At 41.8% G+C, this 20,658-nt stretch overlaps 2 protein-coding genes and 1 pseudogene across 2 annotated transcripts; all 3 read left to right on the forward strand.

The window, feature by feature from the left end:
* Positions 1–555: 555 nt before the first annotated feature.
* Positions 556–1,428, forward strand: LOC129688646 (olfactory receptor 51H1-like; annotated as a pseudogene).
* Positions 1,429–11,539: 10,111 nt separating this feature from the next.
* Positions 11,540–12,514, forward strand: LOC129688719 (olfactory receptor 52I2-like). Its single transcript, XM_055623683.1, has one exon. The coding sequence runs from the start codon at positions 11,540–11,542 to the stop codon at positions 12,512–12,514; it is 975 nt and encodes a 324-aa protein (XP_055479658.1).
* A 6,383-nt stretch (positions 12,515–18,897) lies between these two features.
* On the forward strand, positions 18,898–19,860 carry LOC129688720 (olfactory receptor 52I2-like). The gene has a single exon (XM_055623684.1). The coding sequence runs from the start codon at positions 18,898–18,900 to the stop codon at positions 19,858–19,860; it is 963 nt and encodes a 320-aa protein (XP_055479659.1).
* The last annotated feature ends 798 nt before the right edge of the window (positions 19,861–20,658 follow it).

A 20,658-nucleotide genomic window follows, 5' to 3' on the forward strand; every position in this document is an offset into this window, starting at 1 on the left:
CACACACACACACACACACACACACACACACACACACACACACACACACGCACACACACGAATGGGAAGAAAGGATAAGCTTTTCATAATGTTTCAGAGATAAATTTGGAATGAGTTAAATGTTGCCTGCATGAAGACTTTCCAGTATTGTTTCCCAGATTTCTGGTGTGTCAAGAGACTCTGAAAATAACATTTATATAAATTTTTATGTATCTTATTCTCTGTTCTTTGCTCTCTTAAAATTAGGTTTGTAAAAATTGTGTGGTTTTGACATTTTCGTATCCATTTATGTGTCTTTCATGACATATAGTTCATTGTAAACAGTGGATTAAGGGCATAGTAAAGTAAATACATATACTCAGAGAAAGGATGTAAGCTGAAACATAAAGTGGAGCAAAAATTACCTAGGCAATATTTGCTAACCCAAGTACTTTCTGTGATGTGTTTTTATGTTTATAAAGCCATTTGCTCATCTCATATAAAACTATCTTCTCAATTTAGGAGTTGTGAGTCAAGTGAGAGAGACCAGCTAAATCAATTGCTGACATCAGCAAGATGGACTCAAATGCTTCACAAGCCAATCACCATAGTTTCATTCTGACAGGCATCCCCGGGATGCCAGACAAGAACCCGTGGATGGCCTTTCCCCTGGGATTTCTCTACACACTAACCCTCCTGGGAAATGGCACCGTCCTGGCAGTTGTCAAGGTAGAGCAGAGTCTCCATGAGCCTATGTACTACTTCCTCTGCATCTTGGCGATGACTGACGTTAGTCTCTCCTTGTCAACCTTGCCCTCTATGCTAAGTATCTTCTGGTCCAATGCCCCTGAGATTCCACAGATGTGTGGCTATCCGAGACCCTCTGCATTATTCCTCCATCCTCACTCATGGCCTCATTGGGAAGACTGGACTGGTTGTTTTTGCCCGGGCAGTCTGCGTGGTCTTCCCTGTGCCCTTTCTTATAAAGCGGCTGCCCTTCTGCCCTTCTGTCGTTCCAATGTTTGATCTCATTCATACTGTCTTCACCAAGATGCAATGAGACTAGCCTGTGCCCGCACCCGAGTCAACAGCCTCTACGGCCTCATCGCTGTCATCCTCACATTAGGGCTCGATGCTCTCATCATCCTCTTCTCTTACGTACTCATCCTGAAGACAGTGCTGGGCATTGCTTCCAGAGCCGAGAGGCTCAAAGCCCTCAACACCTGCCTCTCTCACGTCTGTGCAGTGCTTCTCTTTTATGTCCCTCTCATTGGTGCCACCATGATCCACAGATTTGGGAAACACTTATCACCAATTGTGCACATGCTCATGGCTAATGTCTACCTTCTCCTTCCCCCTGTGCTAAACCCCATTGTCTACAGTGTGAAGACCAAGCAGATACGCAGACGGATCAGCCAAGTGTTCCAGCGGAGAAAGGGCATGGCCTAGTGGGGTAGAGCCATACCAGATACGGAATAAGTAGACAGTGGAAAGACCCATAGGTCACATTTAGCAGCTATGGTGAAATCAGATTTTGCACATTTAGTAAAATACAAGGTCAAGAAAGGTTTGTGCAGACAAAACGCAGGTAATTCTTGTTCTGTTTTACATTTTGCAATGTAGGCATTTGATATGTGGTATCATAAAATCCAATTTAATTGAGTAACATACTTTTTTATTCTTTGACAGTAGAGATGAACATAAGCTATGATAAATTGTCTCGACAGACGATATAAGCATACATTCTTATATTAAATATAAGAATTATTTTAATTGTGTCATTGTCCATCAGTTGTGTGTATTCTTGAAGGCAACCTCTATAAAACTTATTGGTTCTCCAACTAATTAAAGTTATTTTATTTACTTATCAATTAAGTAATAATTACATCAAGAAAGACCCAATAAGTCCTATAGTAATTCTGAAGAAATAGTCATGTAAAATACTCTTTCATCCTGTGACCAGCTCCGTAGAAGAGGCTAGCCAATTTCAAAAGGTCATCCCAATCACATCTCAGCAAATCATCTCAATGGTCTATCTTATAAACTTACAGACATAGATGTAATGATTATAATTAAAGAACAAGACGCTGTGAATTTGAGAAGTGGGAGGAACACAGGAGGAATTGGAGGAAGGAAAGGGAGAATATTGATGTAAATAATGTACTCATGTATTAATTTCCCCCCAAATAAATAAAATTAGAAAATACTTTATTTTCAAGTAGAGAAAAAAAAAACTGTTATAGGATCAAACTACATTTCTCTGTATCTAGGGGTCCACTGAGTGAAGTGTTTCTATGATGCGACTAAATCAGATACATGTTCTTAATATATGTGTCTTTTTGGTGGCGTCGCTCCTTTTTTATAGTTAACGTGTTTCTAGATTTTCTATTACACACTTAGGGTAGTAATAGCAGTCCCACCTTTTCTCTCTTGACCCAATGAAAGTGGACATTTTTTTTCTGCAGACTGGATGATTCCTCATCTTTGTATAAGGCAAGCAGAAATTCTTATTAGAAGTGTTTTATTAGCTGAGAATTTTATACATGCATATAATATGTTTGGAAGGAAATTTACACTTCATCCTCTCCTTTAAAATCTTCCCTTTCCCTACTACCACATTCCCCTCCAATTTCATTTGATCATTAAAAAAAAAAAAACAACAAAACCCACTGGATCCACTTACTACTGCTAGTGTGTACATTGGTGTAGGGCATAGCCTGGAGCATGTGTATCCTGTCAGAGGCTGAATCCCTGAGGAAACTGACTTCCTCTCCCTCACAGTGTCGTTGGATTGGCAGGAGTTCCTCCGCTGGGGAGAAAGGGAGTTCATGACTCCTTCTTCCGTGCATGTCTGGATTTTGAGAGGCGTGGTCTTCTGCAGATCTTGTGCGCACAGTCATGGCGACTGTGAGTTGTAGGGCATGTCTTTGCCATGTCTGGAAAACTCTGTTTTGAAGTAGTCATTTGCTGATTTGGGATCTTTTAGGCTTCCTGCCACTTCTGAGATGATCCATGCATCTTGAGGGGAAGAGGAATGGTACATATGTCTCATTTAGAGTTAACCACTCCACAACTTATTGTTCTGTGCATTGACCAGTTGTGACTCTGCATTAATTAACATCTACTGCAAAAAGAACTTTATTTGATGAGAGTTGAGAGATGCAGAAATCTGCTTGTATAAAGATAAATACATAGGACACAATTTTAACACTATGTCTATCTAGCAGAATAACAATATTAGGTTCTCCCTTAGAGGCCATGAGCTATTCAGCCAGTGGTTCTTAGTCTATTTAACAGTACAAGAAATGAGTTCTGTTTTGTGGAGCAAATGCAATCAGAAACTGAGTGGTTATTCTTATACCATTTATGCACCAGGGGATCTATTTTGCCAGATCAGCTGTTATTGCCGCTTGCAGTGTTCACATCCGAGTCAGACTGCTGATTACTGTTCTCCAAGAGTACTGTGCATAGCACCTTCCAAACCATGAAAGCTAGCCTCTACAGACAAAGCTTCTGGGTCAGTACCAACCTGATTTCTCTGGGTCCTATAATTGGAGCATGTTGTATCTTCATCAATAAAGTCTTACTATCAAGCTCTGGAGATAATCAAGAACAGTGGCAATACTTTGTAAGGTTCTGGATATCTGTGGGACTCCAACAACTCAAAAAGAGATAGGCACTAGGTGACACTAAGCTTTTAGTTTGATAGCCTATGGTATCTGGAAAGGCATTGCTCCTCCAATTCATTATAAGGTAACTCCATTGAAACTATTTTTATATATGTATGAGTAGATATCTTACGAAGTTTCCATAGTAGTTTTCTCTATGGCTTTTTCAAGGGTCTTTAGCGTTACTTAACCATTCTTAGCCCCTTCCTCTATCTTGCTTTCCCATCCCTCACCCCCTTAATGTATCCTGCTTAATTATTACTCTTTCTCCCTTAAGACCATTTGTGATGTACCCTCCCTCCTTTGGAATCACTTTCATGGCCTGTTACTTGTTCCTTGACATCTGTGGGCATTCCAATTTAAAACACACAAATCTAAAGGTTCAAAGATATTATATATGATGTATATGAAAGAGAACACGTGGCATTTATGAGTCTTTGTCACCCCAGTCATTATAATGCTTTCCAGATCCATCTATTTACATGTAAATTTCATAATTTATTTTTCTTCATAGATGAATGAACTTTCAAAAACTGTATGTATCACATTTTCATTAACCATTCATCGACTGGACATCTAGGCTGTTCCACTTCCTGGTTATTGTGAGCACCAGTGCATAGAGATGCTGACCAAATATCTCCGTAGTAAGTGGTAGAGTCATTTGGGCGTATGTCCGGAGTTGTATAGCTGCATCATGCAAAAGCTCTAGCCACAGCTGTTTTAGTACCGTCTACACTAACGTCCACAGTAGTGGTCCCAGTTTGTATTCCTACCAGCAGTAAACAAGGGTTCTATTTTCCTCACCTCCAAGAGAGCATTTTAAAAAAGTCTTAGCCATTCTCTCTTTGAGTATGATGAAATTTCAGAGCAGTTTTTAAAATTTTTTTTGTTTTTTGTGTTTTTTTTTTTTTTTGGAGACAGGATCTCACTGTCTCACTGTGTAGTTTGGCTGTCCTGGAACTCACCCTGTAGGCCAGGCTGGCCTTGAACTCACAGAAATTCGCCTGACTCTGCCTCCCAAGTGCTGAGATTAAATGTGTGTGTCGTCACTGCCCAGTTCAGAGCAGTTTTATTTTGCAGTTCTCTGATAGCTAAGGACATTGTACTTGTATGATCCAGGGAACTATAAAGCAGCCATTGGTGGGGAGGAGGGAGAAACACTCGAGCATAAATTAACAAACAGCCATTTTTATTTCTTCTTTTGAGAATTCTGCTTCATTTCATGCTTCATTTTTCAATTGAGTTATTTTTTTTTTTTTCTTGGTGGTTCTGTAGGCTGCCTCTTCATCCAACTGGTGGTGTCCTTGAAGTCCTGAAGATTTTAGTTTTGTGATGTTCCATTTGTCACTTGTTGGTCTTAATTTCTGCACTACTGGAGCCCTATTAAGAAAGTTATTACATGTGCTTATGTTTAAAAGTATATATTAAATTTTGTGTCTATAAGTTGAAAGGTGTTTTCTACCTTACCTTCTCTGCTAACAGATTCAGGGTATCAGGATTTGTATAAGGGACCTTCATCCACTGGAAATGAAATTTCTACAGAGTGAGAGATAGCTTCATCCCTTTATACGCTGCTATCAAGTTTGACTAACATCATTAATCTTTTATCCCATGTGTACTTTGGGCCTCTTTGTCAAAAGATCAGGTGGGTGTAGGGCTGCGGCTCGTGTCTGGACCCTCAGTTCTAGCTCATTGATCAAATGGTTTTGTGCCAGTGCCATGTCATGTTTAATAACCATGGCTTGTAGTGTGGCTTGAAATCAGGAATGGGGATGCTTCCAGCGGTGCTTTTATTATTATTAATTTTTATTGTTTTGGCTATTCTATGTGTGTGTGTGTGCGTGTGTGTGTGTTTCCAGATGAATTTTAAGGTTATGTTTTCAGTTTCCGTGATGAGTAACATTGAATGTCATTAAATATATAGACTGGTTTTGATAGACTGGCTGTCTTCACGAGGTGAGAAAAGGAGTTCCCGACGTATTCTCTGGCAGGCAGACAGGTTGGGAGAGGGGCCATGACTAGGTAATAAAGGCAGTGAACTTCCGATGTGGCCAGCTTCTTCCTTACCCTCTAGACCTGAGACAAAGCCTGGCAGCTTAAAACAAAGGCTTTGTAAGCTCTTGTCTCTGATGGGCAAGACTCTTGCTGATGGCCTGGGTCAGGAAGTTAAAGGCTTGATCTGGACATGCTACACAATAGCTGTGGACCAATCAATCATCCCGTCTTTTTTCAAACTGACCAACCAGAAATTAGGGGAGGAATACTCTTCAGAGACTTAAACAAAACAAAACAAAACACAACAAAACAAAGCAGAACAAAACAGCCCTTGAGAAGAGACTGGATATTTGGCTTTCCAAGTGTGCTGTGTGAAGACTCTTAATCTCTGTGTGAGTCAGCTGCATTGACACACATAAATAAACGCTTCACTTCACCTGCTGACTCTACCTGCTCTTGTTTATGGTGCTCAAGATTTCTTCACTGCTGCCTGCTGAGCTGGAGGTTTTCCCTTCTTTTTAAATCTTTAATTGGCAGGGACAACGAACCCAATCAAGATCCCCAGACTGTATTCAACAGTACTAATCCTAACAATCTATGGGCATTGGAGGTCTCTCTGTCTTCTGGTTTCAAAATCATCAACTACTGTCTTATTTTTCACACATTTTCAACTGTGCCTGCTAGGCAAGCCCTCTACTTCTGAGCTACCTGCTCAGTGCTCACATACTACTTCTTTGTTTTTTAGATAGACTCTCAACTGTGTAGCTCTGGCTAGCCTGGAACTCAGTAGGTAGACAGGCTAGCCTTGAACTCAGAGATCTTGTCTATTCAAAGAGAACTTGACAACGGAATGTCATGAGAGATATTCAATGGATAGAGGCCATCGTGACTCTCCAGGAGACACTGAGGAATGCTGAAGTGAATTTGAGATATCAATTATACTGTTAGTCTGAGCAGATGTTAAGCAATGGGAGATGTACTAATGACTAGACTCTAACGCTGGAGACTCTAACTTCTTAGCTCTATGACTTCTGTTGCACAAAATCTGTAACATGTAGAGATCACAATGGTAGCAAAATCAGAGAACTGAGGATGAAATGAGAAAACACCTCAAAAAGAATCTTTCTGGGGGCCTGGCTCATACAGGTTTTCCATCAAATCTTTTGTTTTCTTTCCTGTTTAAGTACCTGACTGTTGTTCAAGTATCCTCTGAGACCTGAAGAAACAAAGCCTGCTAACTCACTAGGAATACGACTCCTCCTGCAGTCTCCTCCAGATGGAACACAGAGAAAAGCCAGTACTCTGGAGGATTTATGGTGTTTAGCTGCTGGGAAGAGGCCAAAAGACATTGGGTGTCCAGGGAAAAAGCAGGATGATAGAATAATGGGAGGAGGGATCCCAGTGGGAGGTCTTTGAAAAGGATAGTTCTCATCTTGACTCTCCATTGTTTTCTTTGGTCTCCTCTGGTGATTACTGCTTCTGAGAAGGGTCCTGAATAAATTTCATTTCTGAAAGAAATATGTATCACCCATGCATGGATAGAGAAAGTTAAGTGAACAAAACTCTGGCACATAAGTGTCTGAAACAGGAAGTTGGGCTGATGCGGCACCAGATCATGATCATGGAAGGAAAAGCTCAAGACCTCTGCCAAAGTGTAGAGGCTGTTCAGGTTTGGAAGGTACTGCTAACACCAAAGGCTTCTGCTGGCAGTGACAGATTGGCGGAGATGGAAGAGTGAACAGGAATGCAAAATTACTTGTGTTTAAAGCAAAAAGAAGGAGAAGTCCAACTTTGGAAAAATGGGGAGACAGTTTTAAGGCTTGGAGGAGCTATGAGAAAAGACTATGTGATATAGGCTGAGTGTCAGTGTGTTTGAGCTGTGGGGAGAGGCATTGGGGCAGGCACACAGGATTGTCATTGGCAGCTCTTTCACCTTAAATAGAATTTAAAAACTAAAGAATTAAGGAGGCAATTACTGATGCTAAGAGGAGTCACAAGGGTGTCAGCAGATCTTGGCACTGTTAATCTTCATGAGGAAAAAAATACTTTATAATAGGTTGAGTGAGATAAAAATTCAAAGAAAAATGATCAAATCAATGCTCATTCTTGGAAAAGGCTTGTAACACATTCAACTCTCTATGAGTCATGGTTAATAGGAAAAGTAAGTAATTTAGAAGATCATAGAAAAGTGTGATGTGGTAAGGTTGTCAGGGCTGGAGAGAGGAAGAGTAGGCAGCATGTAAGCAGACCAGGCCCTTGGCAAAAGGGTGGATTACTGTCAGACAGCTAGGAGAGAAAGGTCTTGGGTCAAAGAAGAATGGGGCAGTGAGAATTGTGGATCTTTGGGGTTCTCCTCAAATCTATAGGTAGTGATGATGAACTATGAATTTGTGGCGCCCAGGGCAGACATAGCCTCTTAGAGGATCCTGCAATGTTTTCACTCTTCAACGCCGTTCTGTTTTGACTGCTTTCATCTGTCCTCATCTGTTCTTCTACTGAGGTTGTCTCATCCCTGTGGCTACACAGACAGCAAGGTTCCTAAGACCCACCATGTGGAGCTTATATCCTTCAGTCTCCGTCATTAAATGGCCTCTCCCCAACTCTGTGGTTTGTTTGTTTCAAAGTTTCATAATGTGCATTGAGATCTCACACGTTTGGTTTTGCAGATAATTCCTGAAGATTTTGTTCAAGGTGGCTGCCGGCACCTGGGTGTTAGGCCAATTAGAGCTTAACTGTCCAGGACTGACACCGAAATGGCAAGTGTCTGTCATACGGCCGGGATGAAGAAGAAGGTAAGGGTTTTTCTAGTGCTTAGATAACAGAGAAAATGTCTGCTGCAGCACAGGGGATTTGAGTACAGATGCTCACATGCCTGAACTATACAAGTATCCAGGGAGGGACCAGACACATAGAAGAGAAATTAAAGGGGACAACTTTGAGTAAGAATATGGAGCTTAGTCTTGAAACCCTTTACTGATTAGAAGTCATGGGATTTCGTGGCTAGTCTGCCTAGTCTCAGAGCTTGTGAACCTAGATTATTTTTGTCTATTATTAAGAGAACATAAGCCACGCAACTGATGTGATAACTGACTAGGCTGAGGCTTTAGTGATGCAATATTTAGATAAGGGGTTTGGAGAAGGAAGCGATTTAGACTTAAGATAGTCTCGTCCATATCTGGGATCTCGAGTCTAGTTCTGGGCTAAGCTGACTTTCCATTTCCGCTGGGTGGACTGTTGAGAATAACAGGCCAAATAGTGAAAATATCAACTTAACTGGCAAGGAGATTCTCATCATACCCACTTCCAAGCCATCCTCTCATCTTTGGAAGAATTTTTATACAAAAGCAGAACCAAATAACACTTCACATTCTTTGTTATCAGAAATGCGTTGTTAGATAGATGGGCAAGTCCCTTTCCACTAAAGTGACAATGAAAACAACCCCCCCCCCCCCCCCCGCCAAAAGAGAGCAAATTACAGATTAGAGCCTCATGTGCATATCCCTGGTGAGATATCTTCCAATGGCAGATCAAAGGGTGACAGGAGAAAACCTTCAGGCAGTGCATGAATAAACTGTAATTAATAAAAATAAAAATAATTAAAAAAGGTCTCCAAGTCACATTTACCCACCTGAGTTTGTGATTCAGAGCAATTTATAGGGTCAATCCATGTAAAATAATTAAAGTTAGTTATACTCTATCGAACACCTGAGTACCAAGCTCTCTGCTAAATTCTAGTGCATCAATATAGGGAGCTCTGCAGTGGTAGCTCACTGGAGGGCCGGGAGGAAATCTTCAGGAATAGGCATTTAAATCTGCTGGCTGTAGACTGGGCATACCAGCAGAACAAGCAATGTTGTTTCTTGTTTTCTATATCTTATTGGACATCTGCTGTTCAAACCAGTATAATAAGCAATTTGCTTAGCTTTTCACATAAGTTCAAAACACCCTTTTGATATGGGGATGATTATTTTTATCCCACCAATGTACGAGTTAAGGGTTGGAATGTGTACATGATTTGATCAAGGCCAATGGCTAGCTAGTGACAAGCTAGGTTTTTCACCTTGCACAGTAAGATTTTTGAGCCACTTGTTGTTAGCCACTTTGTTTTTCTGGCTCTCTAATAACACATTTTGCATGAGACAACAGCAGGGATTTTGTGCTGTGCTCTTAGAGAAACCAAGGCTTTCTAGAAGATCCACCAACATTTCCAGGTCTGATGATTCCATCAAATCAAACTGGAGCTTGTGTGATATGTTCTCAGAATACAGTGGGTTTGAACACACATGCAAGTGCCACATGAAATCACAGAACATAAGCAACCTAAACGGAAGGGAAGTAAAGGGTTCAGCACACGAATGTGATGCTAGTGCTGATGTTAGGACATCCGGGAAAATCAGTACGTATTCTGTGCCCGGCAGTACCTGAATGAGGAAGGTGCAGGGCAAAGACAACCGCTGCCAAGGTTGGAGTGCGGCTCCTGGACTTGCTGATCTTGTTTTCTTTACCAAAACTGTCCAGGTGAATCTATAATACATTCTTCAGGGGTAAGTATTTGTAATTGTTTACTTGACTTTAACGCTGTGTTAAATGTACTGCTAGGAGTTAGTACCGGAAAGACCTAACGGGAATCTCAAATTGACTGTATGATGTAATATGATATTAGACGAAGAAGCTTCTCATTTAAATACACAAGTATATTGTTTTATATGAATATTTGTTGTATTTTACCAATGTAGAAATTTTCTCATAAATGCTGTTTTTCATTAAAACCTGGCTTACTTTCACAAGGATAACATTTCCTAGGTCTATGGAACGCTTTGGCAGTTTAGCATGAAAAGGGGCAAAACACACCGAAGACACAGAAAAGCTATGGAAGGTTCATCTTTATGTGTGTCTAAGATGTTAATACGTAATTATTTAGTCTAGCAATTGAAACTACTTCAAGAAAAATGAGCCTCAAATTTAGAAAATTTAAGTAATTAAAAAACACTGTCTGTTATGAAAAGTGATTATGTCATTTTCTAATGGCCTTATTTCTTGAACCTATATTTTCCATGAAATGCATTTTTGACTGACAAAATGTTCTTTCACCAGTTCTCTAGGTACTATTCCAAGGAGTTTATAATATGATGTGACCTCAGTAAGTTTGTTTAATTGAGCAATCATGAAAAAAGAGCAAATTCTTTTAATAATTCATTATGTTGAAGTAGCTGACTATAAGAAATACATGATCTCTTAACTTTGTTCCACAGGCTAGGATCACACAAAATTACAAATAAAATATGCATGCTTTAGTGTATACCATAAGCCATAGGTAGACTACTGGAATCATAAATATGAAATCATTATGGATCAACATGATTTCATGAAAACTTGAAGTAAAAACAAATATGTAGTGCCTGCATGGTAATAGGTGGAAAGAGGGAGGGGGCAGAGAGAGACAAAGACAAACAGGAAGAGGGGAGAGAGAGAGAGAGACAGACAGACAGATAGAGGGCAGCAGAGAGATGGATAAAGACAGGAATAGAGGGAGGGAGGCATAAAGAAAAAGACAGACAGAAACACACACACACCTACACACACACACACACACACACACACACACACACACACACACATACACACAGAGAGAACAGGAACTGCTTGAAGGAAGAAACTGAAGATGTGGAATACCTGTTCATTAATACCTGTTCAGATGTGAACAGGTATTAATGAAGCACAGAATCTTTACAGAATTTACTTTTTAATATGCTAATTTTTAGGACATGAAAATACCACCAAGGTGAAAATATTTCATCAATTTGTGAATATCACACACAAGAACCAGTTTTTTAAGACTGTCGCTTCTCTTAGAGTACTTTATAAGTTAACAGGAGATGACAGCAGTCTGACCAGTCATGCTGGGGCCATCCCCCAACCACACAATGGAGTCCCCTGGCGCCTTCTTCCTGGTGGGCATTCCAGGTTGGCAGTCTTCCTATCTTTGGCTGGCCATCTCACTGAGTGCCATGTACAGCATAGCTCTCTTCGGCAACACCCTCATCATCACTGTGGTCTGTGTGGATTCCACTCTGCAAGAGCCCATGTACTTCTTTCTGTGTGTTCTGGCTGCTGTGGACATTGTTATGGCCTCCTCTGTGGTGCCTAAGATGGTGAGCATCTTCAGTTCAGGGGACAGCTCCATCAGCTTTAATGCCTGTTTCACTCAGATGTACTTTGTCCATGCTGCCACCGCTGTGGAGACAGGGCTGCTACTGGCCATGGCTTTTGATCGCTATGTGGCCATCTGCAAGCCCCTACACTACAGGAGAATTCTCACGCCTAAACTGATGCTGGGATTATGTGTGACTATCGTCATTAGAGCTGTTATTTTTATGACTCCGCTGAGCTGGATGTTGAGCCATTTGCCGTTCTGTGGCTCCAGCGTAATCCCTCATTCCTACTGTGAACACATGGCTGTGGCCAAGTTAGTGTGTGCGGACCCCATGCCTAGCAGTCTCTACAGTTTGATCTTTTCTTCCGTCATTGTGGGCTCAGACGTGGCCTTCATTGCTGCCTCTTATACTCTGATTCTCAAGGCAGTTTTTGGTCTGTCGTCAAAGAATGCCCAGCAGAAGGCACTGAGCACGTGTGGCTCTCATGTTGGGGTCATGACACTGTACTATCTCCCTGGGATGGCATCCATTTACGTAGCCTGGCTGGGACAGGACAAAGTTCCGCTGCACAGCCAGGTGCTCTTAGCTGACTTGTACCTGATCATTCCACCTACCTTAAACCCTATTATTTATGGTATTAAGACCAGACAAATCCGGGAACGCACACTGAATCTGCTGATGCATTGCTTCTGTCACCAATCCACTCAAGGTCCATGAACACAGAGCTTCTCATACCTCACATGTTCCAGCCAACGGCAAAGATGTCTTTGAGATCTTTGCACATAGACTGATTTCCGGGTGTGGACTGCCCTTCCATAGCACCTCAACTTCTCACTACGGTTTGACTGACTGTTTTCTTCTGGTTTATTTATCTAGAATGACACCAGATTGCAGTCTGTGCAGAGAATGTGACTTGGTGTTTTCTTTCTGTATTTTCAATAATCTTTATTCCAATCTAACATCAGTCCCTATGTTGACGAAAGTTACTGTTTGTTACCTTTCTCCTTGCTAGAATTTTCTTAGACTTGTTCCTCTCCTCATTTTATTTTGTGCTAGAAACTGTTAGATATTGCTCTCTGGTTCACTAGTGAATTCATTTTATTTGTTTCCTGGAGCAGAAAACTTCTCCACCTAAAACAGATTTTAGTTTGTCTTTTGTAAACTCAAGGTCAGTGGTGCCAGCCCCTTTCTAATGAATGAGCTGGAAAAAGAAATGTGAACCATAGTAAAAAAACAAACAAAAAACCAATTCGCAACATGGGATGAAGAGAATAATGCTCTGGGTTCAACTCCCTTCTGTTAGTCACACAGTTTTATTGGGGGAGGACACATATATTTGATTCTTAATGAAATTGAAAATCTTAGTAAGATTCACTTTCTGATGTTAGAGGTTGGTCAGAAGATTATATTACTGGCCCTCAAGATCTGTTTGCTTCCTGGATACGCCTATCTTTGTTGTGTAAACCTACCTGATTGGTTGATTAAATGGCCTATACCTGGGCAGGGCAGAATGTAGTAGGGGTGGCTAAGGTTCCTGGGCTTTTGAGGATGGGAGAATTCAGGAAAGAGACAGACAGATGATGGGAAGAGAGGAGGCAGGAGGATGCCAAGATGGGTTAGCATGGAGAAAGAACCACATGGGCTGGGAGGGAGGACTCCCAGGATGGCGTTGATGGAGAAAACATCAAGATGAAAAATACAAGCAAGCGTATTGGGCTTATGGATGCAAGGTAGCCCAGATGAGGATGATTAAGGCAGATGACATTGGATGGGGGCTGGGAGATGGATGGTGAGGTTATTGAGATTGTGTAGGTAGAAATATCTGCCCAGCCCAAGGTAAATAAAGCAATTATAAAATCTAACGGGTGTATGTGTCTTATTATTTGTGATAGTGGGTCAAATTATACCACCACAATAATTACAGGGCTAATAATAAACTTTATATAGCCCAAACACTCATTTTTATTTACTACCACACTCTGACATTAAAATTCGAAGTTCTGGGAGAAACTGCAATAGTAAGTTGGCTGTCACCTTGATTAGCATGACATGTCCCCATCTTTCCGGATTGGCCTTGGTTTTAAGTCTATCAAAACCATCGGTGTAGAACTGACAGACAGACAGAGACATAACAGTGGGACAGAACAGTAGGACTCAACTGTCAGGTATATTTGGTTAACGGCTCTGATACTGGTCACGGCGATACAAGCCCTGGACATGCAAACGTAAACTATTAGAGGAGACCCTCTAATAATGCAAAAGTTAATTGAAAAATGTAAAGAACTAATTGGAGGATTGGAAAGCATAAAACTAGAGAAAATATTTAACATTGCAAAGATTTTATGGACATGATATCTAAAAGTGATGGCAGCAAAATTGAAAAAGAGATGGAACCACAAAAAAACCAGAAACAATTTTGTGTAACAAAAGACAAAAACAGACACCACACAGGATGAAAGAAGGTATATTCAAATTATATATTTAGTAAGAATTACTTTTCCAGTAAGTGATGAAATCCTACAATTCAACAACAATGACAAGAAAATTGGATAGTCGAACCGACACAGACATTTCTGTAAAGGTGACGCACAAATAACCAGCTAACATATGTAAAGCTCTTTTATCACTGATCATCAGAAAGGGGAAAACTAAAACTACAGTGAGGTAATACATTTGATCTGTATGTATGATCACAAAACCCAACCCAAACCAAAAAAAAAAAAAAAAAAAAAAAAAAAAAAAAGAAGTAGCAACCAACTGTGGGTGAAAATATGGATAAACTCAGACCTCTCTGCAATGTTAGTGGAAATTGCGATAGTAAAATTTCTGTGGCGATAGTAATGTCATCTATGAAACATGAGAGGCAGGATTCACGTAGGATGCAGCAATCCCACTCACAACCAACGGAGACCAGGGTCTCCAAGCCACACTGGCTTCACGGTCTCACGTGGATGTGCTCACTGTGTGAAGCCAGTGAAACGAGTTCTGGGTAGGATCTGAAGCTTCATTCCTGGTCTCAGTAGCTCTGTGCACTTCTCAGAGTCTGATGTTCTTCTGTGAAATGTGGGTGTAGTGACGGCAGCTGCCATAGAGGACTGTGATAATCAAATGTGGACATCTCAGCAGGTCTTAACCCGTGGGTCATGACCCTTTAACAGGGGTTGTCTAAGACCAGGGGAAATATGAGATTTTACATTACTATTCATAGTAGTAGCAAAATTACAGTTATAAAGTAACAATGAAAATGATTTTATGGTTAGGGTCACCACAACATGAGGAACTGTATTAAAGGGCTGAGGCCTTATTAAGGTTGACCACCGATGCTTTAGAGGTTTTGGAATATTGAAAAATTAAAACAAGTAATCGGGGATGGTGAGATGGCTCAGAGCATACAGGCACTTGCTGCCTGGCAACCTCAGTGAAAGGTCCAGAACTGAAAATGAACGCAGGAGAGGCGAGTTGTTTTCTGACCTTTACAGTGCACTGAGGCATGGGCATGCCCACACGATAAGAAATAAGAAAATAAATAAATAAGTAAATGTACTAAGAAAAAAGAAACTGGAACATTTGATTTTCTTTCTAGATGTATGCTTTATCATTTATTAGTCTAATGCTTAGGTATCCTCTGGGACTAGAAGACAGAGACACCATTCACTCTCCAGGCTCCAGACTTCTCAGCACCCAAGGGACTGAGCACAGGAAAGAGCCAGTCTCTGGAGGAGTCTCAGTGTTTGGCTGTTGGGCAGAGCCCAAGAGAAGCAGGGTCCAGGGAAGCCAGGGTGACAGAGCATCTCAGGGGAAAGGGAGTCTCCCAATAGGAGGCATTTGAAAAGGATGGCACTCCATTGTCTTTGGTCTCCTGTGGCTTCTGTGATGTCACTGCTTCTGGAGAGGGCCTTATGTGAATCTACACATCATTTGATGTGAGAGATGGGGACTAGGAGGCATCCTTAATCAGAGAGGAAATCTTGCAAGAGGAAATCTGTTACGTGGAAAACTGAATTAGGAGCCCGAGATTGATTTAAGAAGTCTTTAGGCCAAGGTCACCTCAGAGCTAAGATTTCAAGTTCTCCATCCAAGCATACAATATGAGGTGGCCGTTCAGCTCGGAGGCACTGTGGATGCCCACAGCTCCCTCTGGAAATGATGCGAGGGCTGGCGGGTACAGGAGGAGGAGTAGGTATGTAGGGTTACTGTGTTCAAAACAGAGGCATGAAAGGCACGTGCAACACTGGCATGGTACATACATAATTTTAGGTCCACGACTGTGAGGAAAATCCACGCTGGAGGGCCGGGTGGGGCTCTGTCCGGGTGTAGAGGGAGGCAACTGGGGATACGAGGTTATCACAGGCAGCAAGGCTGCATTCAAATGAAGTGGGCAGAGCTGCTTTCATCCGCAAAGCATGTTAATTACGAATCCCTCCATCCTTTATTTGGAATAAGATATCACCTCCTATGCTATGACTTACTTATTGATTTTAAATGATTTGCCTAGGCCCCTTTTCCATGATGGACCCTCCAGATAGCACACGCATCTTCAGGGCTTAACGCAACAGTGCACGGATGGAGGTGTCTCAGGAGTTTTGAGCCTGGGCTTTCTGAAAAGAATTCACCCCAACAAGCAGGAAGCAGTTGTGGCTGCCTGTGCGTGTGCATGTTGAGAGGATTAACCTCTGCACCTTAGATTTATTTATCTTAGAGCAGGTGTTTTGAGTGACCCAAAGAGCCAATTGAAAAGTAAGCATACAGGAAATGATGCTTAAAATGTTACTGGATTCACAACAGATCTTTAATGGAGGTCACTACTGATGTTTGCAAGAAAAATTTAAATACTCTAAAGAAGAGATACTTGATCAAAACAAATGTTCCTTAGTTTGAAAAGACTGAAACCACATATACCTCTCTTGCAATGCTGATAAAGAAAGAAAAATAATATGAAGGAAAAAAGTTTAAAAAAAGAATATCATTAACCTGAAACTGCTGTGAGCATCTGGAGAGTTATGAGGTGAGGTTCTCAGGGCTGGAGACAGGAAGATGAAGCAGGGCGTGATGTGGGGTGCCCTCGGATGAAAGGGGACTTCATACAGAGTAGCGTCTGGGTCAGAGGTGAACGAGTGTGGGCATTCTGAGTCCTTCACTTTTCTTCGAGTCTGTAGGCACCAAAGCTCAACCCCAGCCTGTAGCATCCTAAACACAGACTGGGTCTGAGGGATACCCAGCATACTTTGCACTCTTCTCTCGTTTACTTTGGAGTTCTTCTCAGCGTTGCTCTCATCGGTCAGTGATGTCTCACTCGCTGAGTCTGTGCAACACAGGTTTTTATTGACAGTGAAATGGAAATTGTCATTTAGGTAAATCCGTCTCACTATACCTTTATTTTACTAAGGTTTCTGTTTCACGGTTCATTTAAAAAAGACCATATATAAATATCAAGCCTCAGAAACCCGGCTCCCTAAAAACTCTTGATGATTCTGCACCAATGTGGCGTCAGTCAGCTCTCCAGGAGAAAAGCTGAGGGTAAATGGACACCATGTGGTAAGGATGGAGAACCAGGTAAATGCTTGTCTTATGTTTGGGTAACACAGGAAATGTCTTCTCTAGCACAGGGGCGAGAATAAAAAAATGAGGTAAGTATATCACGACTTATGCTGCAAACCCTATTGATGAGGGGTTGTGGGATGTGATAGCTACTCAAACTATTCTTGAGGCTCTTTTCATCGAAGGCTGAAAGGAAACGTAAGAAACACCTCTTGGGCCTCATCTGAATATTGTGAGGTCAACACCTGTCTTGGTGATACGGCAACCTGAGGCAAAGGCTTCAGAGATACAATACTCAGGCCCCGTGGGCTTAAGGAAAGAGACCCGAGGGGCATAATGTGGTAGAATTTGCAGTCAGAGTCTCGAATCAGCTCCTTAGGTCAAACTGTCTGTGCATGTCCAAGAGAGAGGACTAATTTGAGAGTAGTCAGAAAAGATGTTGAGGCAGGAATATAGTCTACATAAAGTATGTTTGCCACACCCATTCCATGCCTAACCCAACTCCATTTTGGTGTCAGCATTTAGAATGACGTCAGAGCCATATACACATTGTTTACCTTAAGAGAATGGTGTTGTGTTGGTAGATATTTTTAAGGTTTCTTTCTTTCTTTTTTTCAAGACAGGGTTTCTTTGTGTGGCCCTGGTTGTCCTAGAACTCGCTCTGTAAACCTGGCTGGCTTTAAACTCAGCGATCTGCCTATCTGCCTCCTGAGTGCTGGGATTAAAGGTGAACCCTAACACAGGCTGGCAGATTTATTTTTAATTTTAGTCTGTGTTGTACTTACCCACTTATGTAGACTTTGGAGTTAAACGGTTAAGCAGAGAAAGCCAGGCTTATTTTTAAATTTGCCCTACTTTTTTTTTTTTTTTTTTTTTAACTAAATACTCTATATAGCCTTCCATTTAAATTTCAAAACACCAATGATCAAATTAAGGCATGGACAGTTTATGTAACCTGATTAAGGCAAAAGAGGTAGCAAGTGATACATAATGTTTTTAGTGTTGGGGGTGTGACTCTAGTAGCAATATAAGTGGCTCCTTTGCTTTCCTGATTCATGGTGATGTAGGGCCAGCACCGCATCTGCCGCAGGGCAGAAGAAATACATAGAGCTTTGTTTTATGTTCTAAGAAAGCGCCGTATTTCCCCTGATGATCAGCCAACATCTCCAGACAGTGATGCCACATGAACAAGAATCACCCACTAGAAAATACAAGAAAGACCTGGGTGGAGCATTAGGACTGCCGGGCCATACCTTTCTAGGTCATCCTGAGACATTTTATAAAAATCTTGGGAAGGTTTCTAGTTTTACCTCTTCATGAAACGTAAGAGACTTCCTAAAGGAGGGAAATCAACAAATGATTCTGAACAAAGCATAGAATCCGTTAACACAGAGAACCTTGATGAAAATGGGAAATGGAGCAAGATGGCTTAGTTTGTGTTTTCTGATTCTGAAAACACTACCCCGACACTGAGGATCTGCCCACATCCAAGACCGGAAGACGTCTGACGGCATTCCATTGCCTTCTCTTTACACTGCAATAGAAAAGCCACCTAAACTGTGATGTCAGGACCATCCCCCAACCACACAATGGAGTCCCCTGGTGCCTTCTTCCTGGTGGGCATTCCAGGTTTGCAGTCTTCCTATCTTTGGCTGGCCATCTCACTGAGTGCCATGTACAGCATAGCTCTCTTCGGCAACACCCTCATCATCACTGTGGTCTGCGTGGATTCCACTCTGCAAGAGCCCATGTACTTCTTTCTGTGTGTTCTGGCTGCTGTGGACATTGTTATGGCCTCCTCTGTGGTGCCTAAGATGGTGAGCATCTTCAGTTCAGGGGACAGCTCCATCAGCTTTAATGCCTGTTTCACTCAGATGTACTTTGTCCATGCTGCCACCGCTGTGGAGACAGGGCTGCTACTGGCCATGGCTTTTGATCGCTATGTGGCCATCTGCAAGCCCCTACACTACAGGAGAATTCTCACGCCTAAACTGATGCTGGGATTATGTGTGACTATCGTCATCAGAGCTGTCATTTCCATGACTCCGCTGAGCTGGATGTTGAGCCATTTGCCATTCTGTGGCTCCAGCGTAGTCCCTCATTCCTACTGTGAACACATGGCTGTGGCCAAGTTAGTGTGTGCGGACCCCATGCCTAGCAGTCTGTATAGCTTGATTTGTTCCTCTATTATTGTGGGCTCTGATATGGCCTTCATTGCTGCCTCCTATATGTTGATTCTTAGGGCAGTATTTAGCCTGTCCTCCAAGAATGCCCAGCTGAAAGCACTGAGCACGTGTGGCTCTCATGTGGGAGTTATGTGTCTTTTCTATCTCCCTGGGATTGCGTCCATATATATAGCCTGGCTGTGGCAGGACGTCGTTCCTCTGCACACCCAAGTGCTCTTAGCTGACTTGTACCTGATCATCCCGCCCACTTTGAACCCTGTCATCTATGGTATTAGGACCAAGCAAATACGGGAGCAAATGTGGATGCTGCTGACGTGTTTCTCTAGACAAGGTTCATGAAAATAAACTCTTCATACGTTCCGGTGCCTACACAAGTTCACAGGTGTTTTAAAGATGCCTGGAGCTAGACTGTTTCCACTGTGTGTGCAGAGTCCAAGAGGAAGCTGTAAAGGCTATGTGTGAATAAAATTTCAATTTTCAGTGAGAAGGACACGAAGATGAGATGATTACAGTATTCTGACATGTTTAATAACACCATTTAACTTGTATATGCAATGCAGGGTTGAGAACATAAGGCAACCACAGGATTGGTCCCTTTCCATGAGCAGAGCCAGCAAACTCTCCCACTTCCCAGTCTTGTCACTTGTGGGCTATTTTTGTGCAACTTTCCCTGACATGACAACTTTAAAGCAACAGTTCAATATATAATCTTAATTCCCTGTCATTATTGAACCAATTGGCTTTTTTTAAGTATGATTCTCTCCCCACACTTTGCTCCCCTATACCTTCAAGGAGAATGTTATACAGTTACAAGAACCATTTAAATGCTCCCAGTGGCATCAGAAGATCCTAATTTAACCCTAATGAGCTGCTGGGCTTTCCTTCCTTCCTGATGACTCTATTTCTTCTTTGCTATTACCTTGTTTTCGATTTTGAGGCCACAGTCCTCACTCTAACCTATCATGCTATCAGATATACAATATACCTCTGTGGCCTCATGTCAGTATGCCCTTGTGACACAGTGTGGCATGGTTACTTTTTGTTTAAAGGGCTCTGCACTGCTGGGAGGGGCTCCGAGGAACAAAGTTGCAAGGCAGGAAGGCTGCCGCGTGCAGTGTCTACTCTTTGCCCTCCATT

The sequence above is a fragment of the Psammomys obesus genome, unplaced genomic scaffold (assembly GCF_907164565.1).
Source record: "Psammomys obesus unplaced genomic scaffold, mPsaObe1.curated_primary_1811, whole genome shotgun sequence".
NCBI classification, from domain to species: Eukaryota; Metazoa; Chordata; class Mammalia; order Rodentia; family Muridae; genus Psammomys; species Psammomys obesus.